The sequence below is a fragment of the Petaurus breviceps genome, unplaced genomic scaffold, assembly GCF_028583685.1.
Source record: "Petaurus breviceps papuanus isolate PSGF00001 unplaced genomic scaffold, PetGlider_PUasm1.0 90775, whole genome shotgun sequence".
In the NCBI taxonomy this organism is placed as follows: Eukaryota; Metazoa; Chordata; class Mammalia; order Diprotodontia; family Petauridae; genus Petaurus; species Petaurus breviceps.
Genome location: NW_027187342.1, coordinates 10192320 through 10206004, shown reverse-complemented (window position 1 = coordinate 10206004; position 13685 = coordinate 10192320). Strand labels below are relative to the sequence as shown.

At 37.4% G+C, this 13685-nt stretch overlaps 1 protein-coding gene across 1 annotated transcript in view; it reads right to left on the bottom strand.

Moving 5' to 3' along the window:
* The window catches only part of VPS54 (VPS54 subunit of GARP complex), a 78599-nt gene that overhangs the window by 19428 nt on the left and 45486 nt on the right, over positions 1-13685 (bottom strand). Inside the window, exon 12 of the mRNA XM_069068982.1 lies at positions 9441-9778. Within this exon, the coding sequence (XP_068925083.1) occupies positions 9441-9778 (338 nt within the window). The remainder of the gene's footprint in view (positions 1-9440; positions 9779-13685) is intronic.

The window sequence follows — 13685 nt, the reverse complement described above, 5'->3', positions numbered from 1 at the left end:
GTATGAAGGAGAGAAATGGGGAGGGATTCTGGATTTCAGACTAGGGAAGTAAGAACAAGGAAAGGATGAAGGCCACTATTATGTCCCAATAATAAAGCAAGAGATTCATGTGAGAATCATAGGCCCTGAATTCATATTCCTCCTCTAATGTTTTGCTCTAGTAGATAGCAGAAAAACCAACCATAAAAGTTAAAAAGAACCATGGATCTCAATTTTAGGAGGCACAGAAAATAACAGGAATTGCATTATCTATGTGTTTCTTTCATCGCCAAATAAAAATTATGTGTGCATAAAATGTATCTGACTCACCACTAGAAAAGGTATAAAGAACACCGCCTCTCTACTCTGGCTTATAATTTAAAGCCCCTACAACCTGCCCTTCCATTTCATCACACATTCCTCGCCTTCCCATATTCTGATCTAAACAAACTCCTCTTCTTGCTGATGCTCACACCCTATCCTCTATTTTCCATATGCTTGTTCCTGCAGTGGCCATTCCATATGTCTAGAATGCACTCCATCCTCACTTCTATCTTTTAAGAATCTCTTACTTTAAGTTTCAACTTAAACATCTACTGCATGAAGTCTTTCCTGATCCTACCAGCTTCTAGTGTCCTCCCACACAAAATAACCATATTTTTCTTAGCAAACTGTAAGCCTGGGAAAGAAGGGGTTTTCCCTCCTGCCCATCATTGTAACCCAGCACTCACCACAGTGTTGAGCACATAGGCAATACCACTATGTGTTTGATGAACTGAATTAAACTGAAGTGGGAAAATCTAAAGAGATGAAATCTAAAGCTGTGTCAGCGTTTAATGAAATGACAGAAAAATGTGACAAAGGGAAGAATTCAACCAGCATTTATTAAGCACCATACAATGTTTAAGGCAGTGGTCTTAAAGACAAAAACAAAGCATTCCTGCCTCCAATAGTAATAATAACAATAATTATAATATGCTAACATTTATAAAAACAATTTAAGATTTGCAAAGAGGGAGTAGAAGCACGACCTTCCCGCGGCTCTGGCTTCCACCCTCCCCAATCCATGTAAAAAGAGGACTCTAAACAAACTTTGGAGCTGCAGAACCCACAAAATGACACAGAGAAGCTAACCTCCCGCTGAGGACAGCACGGCATGCCGGCAGGAATCCAGCACAGCACTCTGGGAGCCCAGCCCAGCCCCATACCAAGGCTTTAGCCCCTGACCAGCCGCTGGCCAGAGGGACTCCAGATCAGCAGCAGCTGTGGCCATTTCCAGATTTATCGACACATAGTTGCGAAGGACAAAGTGAGAGGTCAGTGCAGTCTGGACTTTGGGACCAGAAAGTGGAAGTGCATGGCTTTTACCCCCAGGGTGAAAAGCTGCTGAGACGCTAGCACTGCCAGCCCGCGCCATGTGGCAGCTTCAGCTCCTGGCCTACAGAGTGTAGGGGGACCAAGCACCAGTCTGAGGGGTAATTGCTCTTGCTTTAATCTGCTTGGATCTGGATTGCAGTAAAAGGTGGAGGTCCTGGGGTGTGTGTCCAGCTTGCCAGAGCGTGTGGAGACCTCAGAGAGGGCACCCATCTAATACCTCCAGCAGCTGGGAAAACCCCAGCGTTTGGGACAAAAGCTCCCCTGTCTGCTGGCAGAGTCCTACTGTGGCAAAAAGCCCAAAAGTCAAGTAATTGAGTGGCAAAATGAGCAGGCAAAGGAAACAAAGCAGACAGAAGATTCCAACATTACACTCCTCCTCTTTTGGGGACAAAAAGGAGCAAAGCATGGAACAGGAGGAAGACAGTGAAGTCAGAACTCCTGCATCAAAAGCTTCAAAGGAGAATACAAGCTGGTTACAGGCCATAGAGGACCTTAACAAGCAGATAAGAGAAGTGGACGAAAAATTGGGAAGAGAAATGAGAACATTGCAAGAAAATTATTAGGAGAGTCAACAGCCTGACTGAGGAAAATCACACCTTAAAAAACAGACTGACTCAAATGGCAAAGGAGGCTCAAAAAGGCAATGAGGAGAAGAATGCCTTAAAAAGTTGAATTTGCCAGATGGAAAAAGAATCTCAAAAGCTCAATGAAGAGAATCATTGCTTCAGAATTAGATTGGAGCAAATGGAAGTTAATGACTATGAGAAATAAAGATGCTGTTAAACAGATCCAAACAAATGAAAGAATAGAAGGCAATGTGAAATATCTCATGGGAAAAACCACTGACCTGGAAAATAGATCCAGGAGAGATAATTTACAAATTATTGGACTACCTGAAAGCCATGACCAAAATAAGAACCTAGAAATCATCCTCCAGGAAGTTCTCAAAGAAAACTGCCCTGATGTTTTTAGAACCAGAGGGCAAAATAGAGGTTGAAAGAATCCACAGATCACCTTCTGAAAAAGATCCCAAAAAGAAAACTCCTAGGAATATTATAGCCAGGTTCCGGAATTCCCAGATTAAGGAGAGAATATTACAAGCAGCCAGGAAGAAACAATCTGAATATTGTGGAAACACAATGAGGATAATCCAGGATCTGGCAGCTTCTACACTGAAGGATCGAAGGGCCTGGAATATGATATTCCGGAGGTCAAAGGAGCTGGGATTAAAACCAAGAGTCACCTACCCAGCAAAACTGAGTATCATGTTTCAGGGGAAAATATGGTCATTCAGTGGAATAGAGGACTTTCAAGCATTCTTGTTGAAAAAACCAGAGTTGAATAGAAAATTTGACATTCAGATACAAAAAGCAAGAGAAGCATGAGAAGGTGAACAGGGAAAAGAAATCATAAGGAACTTATCAAAGTTGAACTATTAACATTCCTACATGGAAAAACAATAATTGTAACTTATGAAACTTTTCTCAGTAGTTGAAGGGAATAGAAAATATATATATATATATATGTCTATATATGAGGGTATATGGGCATATAAATACATATATGAATGTGCATATATATGTTTACAGGTATACATAGATAGAGGGCACAGGACCAATTTAACAGGAAGGGATGATACTTAAAAGGTGAAATTAAGAGGTGAGAGGGATATAATGAAAGGAGATGGGGAGAGACAGAATGGGGTAAACTATCTCATACAGAAGAGGCAAGGGAAAATGGTTACAATGGAGGGGAAGAATAGGAAGGCAAAAGGGAATGGGTCAACCTTAATCCCATTGAATTTGGCTTGAGGAGGGAGTGAAATACACACTAAATAGGGTGTCTCACCCTTCAGGAGAGTAGGGGGGGAAGGGGATGAGAGAGGGGTTGATGGAAGGGAGGGCAAGCTGGGGGGGAGGGAAGTTGGAAGCACCCACTTTTGAAAAGGGACGGGATCAAAGTAGAGAATAGAATAAGTGGGAGGTAGGATAGGAGGGAGGGAAATACAGTCAGTCTTTTACAAAAAAAAAATAAGATTTGCAAAGAACTTTACATGTTTCTCATTTAAACTTCAACAACAACTCTCTGAGGTAGGTACTCTTATTATCTCCATTTTACAGATTATAAAACTGAGGCTGAGAGAGGTTAAGTGACTTGTCCAGGGATATAAAGTTAAGAAGTGTCTGAAGCAATATTCAAACCTGGGTCTCCAGACTCCAAACCTAGCATTAGTGAGTCACCTAGCTGCCCCCAAAGGGGCTCACATTCTAAGGGTGAGACAGGGATGCACATAATGTATACTTAGAAAAAAGACCAAAGCTGAACTGAAAATTTAACATTTAAGCACAAGACTCAGGAAAAACAAAAAAGAGTAATCATAAGGGTCTCAATAAAGTTAAGCTGTTTACATTCCTATATGGGAAGGTGAAATATGCAAATCCTAAGAAATTTATCATTACTTGGGCAGCTAAAAGGAGTTTACATAGACAGAGGGCATGGATGTCGGTGAATTATACTGGAATAATCTCCAAAAAATGAAGGGGTGAGAAAGAGGGATGCACTGTGAAAAAGGGGAAGGGAGAGGAAAAATGGGGAAAATTTTCTCACATAAAAGAGGTATACAAGGAAGAACTTTTACAGTGTAAGGGAAAACAGGTGAGGGAAGGTTTCAGTGTCTGAATCACACTCTCATCAGAACTGGCTGGTTCAAAGAATATATATATATACACACACACACACATACTCAGTTGGGTATAAAAAGGTAACTTACCTAATAGGGAAATAGGAGGAAAAAGGGGTTAAGAGGGGCAGACTAAGGGAGGCTATTTACAGAAAAGAAAAGTGAGTGTTATAGAGAATATATTTTATTCCATAGGCAATATGGAGTTGGAGAAGTTCTTATATATCATGTTTTGTATGACTTTTATGGATAATTTCTACTATGGATTTTGGAATTGAAACAACAAAATACAATCTCAATTTAACCTTTTATTCCCCCAAAAAAGGGAAAGGAGTGTGAAAGAGATCCGGTGAGGTACATTGCAGGCAGATTAAGAAGGGTTTTTTTTTTTTTTACTTTTTGGAGGGGGAAAGGCAGGACAATTGGGGTTAAGTGACTTACCCAAGGTCACACAACTAGTAAGTATTAAATGTCTGAATCCAGATTTGAACTCAAGTCCTCCTGACTCCAGGGCTGATGCTCTATTCACTGTGTCACCTAGCCGCCCCAAGAATTTTAAATGCCAAATAGAGGAATTTACATTTTATCCTAGAGGCAGGAATAGAGCTCCTTGGGCAAGAGAATGACATAGTAAGACCTTTGCTTTAGAAATATAAATTTGTAAGATTGAAAAGGGGAGAAAATGGAGACACAAAGACCAATTAGGAGGATTGCTGCAGTAGTCCTAGTGAAAGAGAACTGGCCACCCAAAATAGGTGACCATTTGAATGGAGACAAGGTAGAGGATGTGAGTGGTGATGGAAGTGACAAGACTTTGGAGTCAACGTTTTGCAGCCAATTGGATGGATGGGCAATGGGAGAGGGGAGTCAAAACACACAAATCTGAGTGACTGGAAAGATGAAATGCATCTGTTACAGAAAGAAGTAAGTTAGCAAGGATTCTAGGGATGAGGGGTAAGGGTGGGGGAGGAGTTTTGTTTTAGGCATGTTGAGTTTGAGATGCCTTTAAGGCATTGAGTTGGAGTTGTTAATAGGCAGCTGATACTGTGGGACTAGAGTTCAAAAGAAAAACTGCAGCTAGATATAGGGATTGGGGAATCATCTCTATGCAGGCAATAGCTGAGTCTACTGGGCCTGATAAAGATCACCAAAAGAGAGGATGTACTAAGAAAAAAATGCCCAGGAAAGAGTTCTACTTGAAGTAAAGCCAAACATAGGGAGTGGAACATAGAGGATGATGTAGCAAAGGAGACTAAGAAGTGGCCACACAGTCAGAAATAAAACTAAGAGAAGAATGTGAGGAAAACCCCAAACTGGAAATAGATGAAGGCCCTAATTTTAAAATGAGAGGAAAAAAAGTAAATTCTTCACATTATGACCTGATAAGCTTGACCTTGATTCTTGGCAACATTTTAGGATATATTATTAAAGGGATGTTTTCTGCGTTATTTGGAAAGAAAAGAGTCCATTTTTATAAACTAGCATGGATTCATCAGGAACCATTCATGTAAGAATAATTTTTTTTGACTGTTATTACACTGAAATATCAGGGAAATAATTTAAATATAGACTGAATTTCAGCAAGGCATTTGACAAAGTTTTGCATGATGTGGAGAAGTTGGAAAAATGCCATTTGGGTGTTCAACCAATTCAAAATTCACCTGACTATGATTAGACCTTATAAGTACTGACTAATAGATTGATGAAAATCTAGGAGGGATTCTAGTGCTATGACCCAGATACCTGTCTTTGGACAAGTTCAACATGTTTATCAATGGCTTGAATGAAGACACTGATAGAATACTTATAAAATATGCAAAGGACAGAATATTGGATAAATGAAACTAAAATGCTGGATAACACAGATTCCAAAAAGAACTCAGCAGGCTAGAATGATGGCCCAAATCAAGTAAGAAAAAATATAACAAGAATAAATCTATAAAGTTCTACATTTGGGTTCAATGACTCATCTACATGACTACAGGATGATAGAAGCGTGGCCAGATAATAGTTTGTGTATAAAATACATGGTGGAGGGAAGAAGAGGGAAGTTTAGAGAACTGCAAACTCAATACAAATAGGCTGTATGAGATGGCAACCAAAAAAGCTAAAGAAAATTCCAGCAGGAAGAGATGAAACAAGAAATTCCATTTGAAAAATAATCATGGAAAATATAAAACACTTGGAAGCCCAACTGCCAAGGAGCACATAGAACTATATGAGTACAACTACAAACAACACTTTACAACAAATAGCTCTAAATAACTGGAGAAAGTAATTGTTTATGGGTAAACTGAGTCAATATGACAAAAATGACAACATTGCCTAACGAAAAAAATATATGAAATTCATTTGGAAGAACAAAAGGTCAAGGGAAATTAATCAGAAAAAAAGTATAAAGGAAGAGGGGCCTAGTAGTACCAGATTTTAAACTACACTACCAAGCTGTAAGCTATCTGGTATGGATTAAGAAATGGAGTTGAGGGGTAGCTACATGGCGCAGTGAATAGAGCACCGGCCCTGGAGTCAGGAAGACCTGAGTTTGGATCCAGCTTCAGACACTTAACATTTGCTGGCTCTTTATCTTGGGTAGGTCACTTGGCCCCAACTGCCCTGCCTTCCCCCCTCAAAAAAAAAAAGAAATGAAGTTGATCAGTGGAACAGATTAAGTATACAAGATACAGAAGCAAATGAGCATAGCGACCCAATGTTTGATAAACCCAAAGTTATAAAGAGTCTGGTAAATTCTAGGTATAGACCAACATCTCCTACGATAAACCAAGAGAGGCTCCAAAATGATATATGACTTAAATATAAAGGGTTAGATCAGACACAAATTGAACAAAGAAGAAATTGACCATCAGATTTATGGATAAAGGAAAAATTGAAGACCAAACACAAAATAAAGTCACAGAAGGTAAAATGGAAAATTTTGATTAAATAAAATTTAAAATATTTTGCACAAACAAAACCAATACAGTAAAATTAGAAGGGAAGCAGAAAATTAGAAAAAAGTTATCTGCAGCAAGTTTCTCTGATAAGATCTCATTTACTCTGTGTGTACACACATGTATACATATACATATAAATATACACGTATAATGTCTATGTATGTGATATGTGTGTATATACATATATATGGAACTGATTCAAATTTATAACATTAAGAGTCATTCATCAATGATCAAAGGAAATGAACAGGCATGTTTTAGAAAAATAAATTCAAGGTATCAATAGCCATATGGAAAAAAAATGTTCCAAATCACTAACAATTAGAAAAACGCAAATTAATACAATTTGTATTCACAGATTGACAAAGTTGACAAAAACGGAAAATGACAAGTACTGGAGGGTCTATGGGGAGCTACTGGGAGCTATAAACTTGTTCAAACATTTTGGAAAGCAATTCAGAACTATGCCCAAAGCTATTAAACTGTGAAAAACCTCTGACTCAGTTACATCACTACTAAATCACTACCTCAAGGAGATCAAAGAAAGAAGAAAACGACCCATATGTATAAAAGTATAGCAAGGTTTTTTTGTGGTGACAAAGAACCAGATACTGAGGAGGTTCTCTTTGACTGGGAAATGTCTAAAAAGGACATTAAAGTGATGGAATACTATTGTACTGAGCAAGATGATGAAGGTGATGGTTTCAGAAAATCTGGAGAGACTTGAATGAACTAATGTAGAATACAGTGAGCAAAACCAGGAGAATAATTTATACAATAAAAATAATATTGAAAAAACTATCAACTTTGAAATACTTAGTACCTCTGATCATCAAAATGACCATTCCAGAGTACTCATGATGAAACATGCTACTCATCTCCTGATAACTCAAGAGCGCAAACAGAAGCATAACTTTTTTTTGGCTATGGCCAATGGAGCAACTTGTTTCGCATGACCATACATGTTCGTAACAGTGGTCTCATCTTTCTTGCTTTCTCTATGAGGAGAGGTATGAAGAGTGTGGGAGGGAGAAATGGTGATCTCCATTTGAAAAAAACATTTAATTTTTTAAAAAGCATAAAATTTTTTTTAAAGCCAATAAGATCTTAGGTTAGGATTCATCATAGATAACATACTTCATTAACAAATGAGGGAAGTTATGGGTCTGACATATTCTAAATATGTTCTGTTAAGTGTCTTGAATGTAGTGTGTGTTCAATAAATGCTTGTTAATTAAGAACAATCTGTTAAGGATGCTGAGAAGCTACAATGTAATCAGACTAAGGCAACAGGGTGGGGAGGGAATTCCTAACAACACAAGGGTCATGTGACAGAATTCAGGCTGTTTTAACCTGGAGAAATGAAAACTTAGGGGGAAATGAGACTGTTCTACATGTTTGAAGGATTCACATGTGAAGAAAGGTTTAAATTTGCTTTATTTGTTTGAGGACAGTTGTTAGGAAAATTTTCCTTCAATCAAGAGGAAGCCTCCCTTTGCACATTTTATATTCATTTTTCAGCATTCCATTTTCTACATGCTTTGATACATTTAGTATTTTATAATACCATTAAAAGTACTAAAACAATGAATTCCACACTTAAATTGTAAACCATATCATTTACCTAATTTTCTTAAAGATAGCACAGAATAAAACAAGATTTTTTAAATGAATTGATACAACTTGTTGAACTAAGTGATTTTGAATGTATCTTCTTGTTTGGACCTTCTACAAATATGAGGGTGAGAATGATAATAATATTTCAACACTGGAAAATTAGTTTTCTACTGTTTAAAACACTCAAACTATAATACTGGCTGCCTAAAAGAAATCATTTTGGAAGAGATGTAGTGAAAAAGAAGTAAGCTCCTGTCTCTTCTGGTATTAATACACTTAAAATAGAATGTAGAGATTTTTGATGGCAATCCCACTCATGATAGGCAACTAGACAACATTCTAATTACTATATAAGTGGCAATAATTTGGTACCATTACTTTCCTTTTATTTAAGAGTAAAGCACAGATCCACTTGGATTTTGACCCTGATCAATAAACATTTTAAAGTTATATAATTTTTTGCCCTTTTTTGGGGGAGGGCAATTGGGGTTAAGTGACTTGCCCAAGGTCACACAGCTAGTCTTTGTGTTAAGTGTCTGAGGTCAAATTTGAACTCAGGTCCTCCCGACTGCAGGGCTGGAGCTCTATTCACTACACCACACAGCCGCCCCTTAAAGTTATATTTTTTAAATAGTACAAAAACTTATAGGTTTCAAATCTTTTTCCCCCCTTTTAAAGAATTGTGTGCATTCTTTTAAGCTGATTAGCTTTATAACACAAAATTTATTTCAAGTTTCAAATTTTATATGTTTCTAGCAACACAATAAATAATATATCTAAATGAAACAACTGTCAATAATTTGCCAAAATATGTATGCAATAGCCAGTATACTTACATAAGCTCTACACCTCCTGGTGTAAGAGAAGACATCTGCTCTTTACTGGAAGAAGAATCAGTAGTACATTCTGGTTCGGATACCGAATCACTGCTGCAGGGCTCACTGCTCGGAGATGCATTTCTTTGAGAGGTAGTGTCAGTTACTCCAGGTGGTAGCTCACCCTCACTAAATGCATCACTTATAAACATGCCTTCATGGGTTAAATATGCCACCTCTGTATCTAATGAACTGTCTTTTGCAGCATGCTTCTGTTCTGAAGTTTCTTCCAGTTCCCTAGTCCTCTGATTTCTGTCAAGGACTGAGAGGACAACACTTCGAACAATATTTAATGTTGCCTAGAATAAAACATAAAATGCTTTTTAAAAAGATACAGGAAACTAATTTTTTACATTTGCCACTTCAATTTTACAATACAATGAAGATATTCATCTTTCGAAAAGAACTATTCAGTAGAAATAGAAATAATAACCCTTAAAGTACTACTGCTTTTCCAGTAATTATAATAAGTTACTTAAGTTTTGATGTACGGCAGGAAGAACATCAATTTTGTCTATATTTTTATGTGCAGACTGTTTGGAGCTACTCTAAAACCTTTTCCTGGAATTTTTTTGTAGGGAGGAATCAGTCATTTGTGATAATTTTTCAGACTTTAACTATTTCTAATTGATTCATTCATTAAACCAGAATTTTAAAAGTATCTACAAAGCACAAAGCAGTACACTAGTTCAGGGTGGAGGAAGCTTATATAAAAATCATTAAGCCATAATCTCTGCCTTCATGGACCTTATAGTTCAGCAGAAGGATTACTAAGCTTACACAAATACACAATTACTATGTAAGTAAAGTGTAAAACAGGATAAGAGACTATAGGAGTGGTACAGGTATTATGAAAAAAGCTCAGAAATTATATTTCTTTTAGTATAAGAACTAGGAAAGGCTATTTCAAGACTAGTGTTAAGTACAGGAACAAGAACGCTCCTAAGCAGGAATTCACCTTGATCAGACTACAGTATACAGAGAGGGATGATGACAGGCATCTTGAAAGCCAGGACTACAGCTTCTCCAGGGCTTCTGAAGCTCTGATAAAGAGCATCTTGGCCTTTATTTGATGGGCAATGAGAAGCCACTGAAGTATTTTGAGCACGAGTGATACAATGAGAGTAAAGCACATGGGGATATTTTATAAGCGCTAGGATTTCACTAGTGTGGGGATTTCCTTCACTAATACAGATTTCTCTACATTTCATGAGCTGCTGTGGCCAAAAAATTCATCACTTCGTGTCCAGCTTTCTGGTGGAACCCTCTCCTTGCTTATACTGAATGGTCCTCAGAAAAGAGATGCTCAAAATCACACCCAAACCCCTTTAGCTTGTAAAGATCTACCAAACTACAGGCACAGGGCATCCACAACAGAAAGACATAGCTCTGAAAAGGTCTCTAGTGGAGACATAGATAAACCTGGCAGAGTCGTGAAGGATATACTGCAGTGGGCAGACACTGAGAGGGGAACTAAACAGCTAGGAAGCTATTGCAGTCATCTTGCAAAGTAGTAAGACAGACCTGAATTACAATTAATGGCAATGGATACAGAGAAGGAAAAGACATGAGAGAGATTGTAGAGGTAAAATTCACAGGACTTTGTAACTGATTAAATATGGAGAAAACAGAATTTAAGATAATACCGAAGTTTTGAGCTTGGTGACTGGATGGTTACTAGTATTATTAATAGAAATAAGGAAATCAGAGGATTCTGTTTTGAAGAAAAGACACTAAATTCTATTGTAGACATGATGAATTTTAGTTGCCACCAGCAAAGTCAGTAAAGATGACTAAAAAGAAAGAATCAATAGTGGATAGCAGCACGGAATCCAAGAGAGAAGTATCTAGGAAGAAGGGGTGTTAAACAAACATTGCAAAGAAGATGAAGATGACAAGAAAAGGTCGTGTGAACAAATCATTATAAGATAACTAAACACCTTTGAGGGAGCAATTTCAGTAGAGTACTAGAGGTTGAAGCCAGAGTTCAAGGAGTTAGAGTGGAATTGGTTAAAAAAACAAAAAAGAGGCATCAGGTCTAGATTGCTTTTTTCAGTTTTAGTGAAGGGGAGAGAAATGGGATGATAGCAAATAGTTTCATGGAAATTTTTCTAAGAGTGATTATACAGAATGAAGAAAGCATAGCTATAATATAACAATATACACAATAACTAAAATTATAAATGAAAACAATAAAAGGCAACAAAACTCAAGTTAAATACACTGGACAATGTTGGTATCAAATAGTTATGGCCAAAATATTGTACATATCTTTCTTTCTATTAATCTATAAACTACAAAAACAGAAGGAAAAATACTATTAGTTGAAATTACTTTTGGGTGGGGGAGTAGGAGAGTGGGGGGAGAATGTGCTGAGGGGCTGGTTTGATTGTTATATCAAAACAAGATACATTGTTTAGAAATAAAATGAATTTCATAATTCCTTATCTTTTTATATAGAGCAAACTGAACAAAATTGAGTATTTTTCTTGATTTTTCAGTCATGGAGTTGAACGAACTTTTCATCCTTCTCTGGTAGACAATGAATAGCTTCTTGATTTCAGAACTATAATAGATGGCAAATTTTTTACATGTTACGCTGATATCTTTAGGGATCACTAATGTAGAGGTTGGTATTTGCTCACTGCTCTCACAATCTTATGCCCTCAAAAAAGTACTTAGACCAATGCCTGCAAGCACTACATTTACTTACTGTAACTGACTGCACCCTTCCAAAGATGTTTACCTCCACCGCATAAGGTTTTCTCTTTGTCCAACTCTATCTCAATGACTAACTCCAAAATCTGAGTATTTGCTGATAATCTGTCATTATTTTTCCCCACCACCTATTCAAATTACTATTGTCTCTACTTATACAAATAATCCTTCCTTAGATTTCCTTCTAGTCTCTCCTCACCCATGTATATATACATGTCATGTACATCTCAGCTATAATGAGAAGAGTAGGGTTTTACCAACACCACTAGCCAATTAATAAACTCACTTCTATCTATTAACAATTCAACCAATCAGAGTGTTTAAGGTGTAATTTTCTTGGCTCATTTTAAATCCCACCTCAAAGATTCTTTGTTTACTGTCAGAGAAGTTTTCTCTGTCCTATATGTCTGTCTGTCTCCCTATTTCATCCGGGCTGGAGGCATAGCAAGCAGTGGGCCTGACCCACTGAATATTGATCAGTACCACACCTTTTAACCTGCTCTGTTTTCCTTCCTCCAGGACAGTTCACCTCTCCTTAGGCGATCAGATGGGTCTCTGCTCTGAGGGGCCAAACTCACTATGGACACCCGACCATCCTGAACTTGTGTAAGTCATGAATCCAAGTCTTCCCTATTCGCTGGATTACAAATGCATGCCACCTTGCCTGTCTGCTACAACATTTCATCATCACAAAATACCGCCTTTGAGACATCTGCAAAAACCATGGAGTATTAGAAAATCAGGGCTGGGAATCAATGTTATAAAGCACCACCATATATGAAGAAAACCTGAGGCTGGAAGTCAGGAGAGCCTTCCTCATTCCAAACCCAGTGCCTCTGCTTATGAACAGCAGAGATAATCCTTTAAACTCACTCAACCTCATCTTACTGACATGTAAAATGGCTAATAATACCATTAATAAATAACACAATGTTTGTAAAGCACTTCATACACCTTAAAATACCATATAAATGTTGGCTATTCTTCTTAAATAATTATTCACTTTAGCATATGCAAATCTTAAAACAATTTAACATGAAAAATGCTATAAAAAATAACTTGTATGTATTGACATGTGTATGTGTGTGTGTGTGTGTGTGTGTGTGTGTGTGAGAGAGAGAGAGAGAAATATTTAGGTCTCCATAAAACATTTATGGAAGTTAAAAATTATACTTTATTCCATATTTCAATCTTTCACAAAATTAGTATCTGCAGTGTAGGTATTCCCTCCACTGATGTAGATCGCCACCCTTCCACCCTCCAGAGATAGTTTTCACGAGTTACTGTGGTTAAAAAACAAAAACAAATCACCTCGTGATCAGTCTTAGCAATAAGTCTCCCTAGACATGGCTAAGATGGTCCTCAAATAACAAATGCAGGTTTATGTCAGAACCTTGAGAACTGGTGTTGGCTTAGTCTTCAATAACCTAAAGTCACCACCACACCATAATTCAGGATTTAGTAGACAAGTTTGATTCAATGGTATAT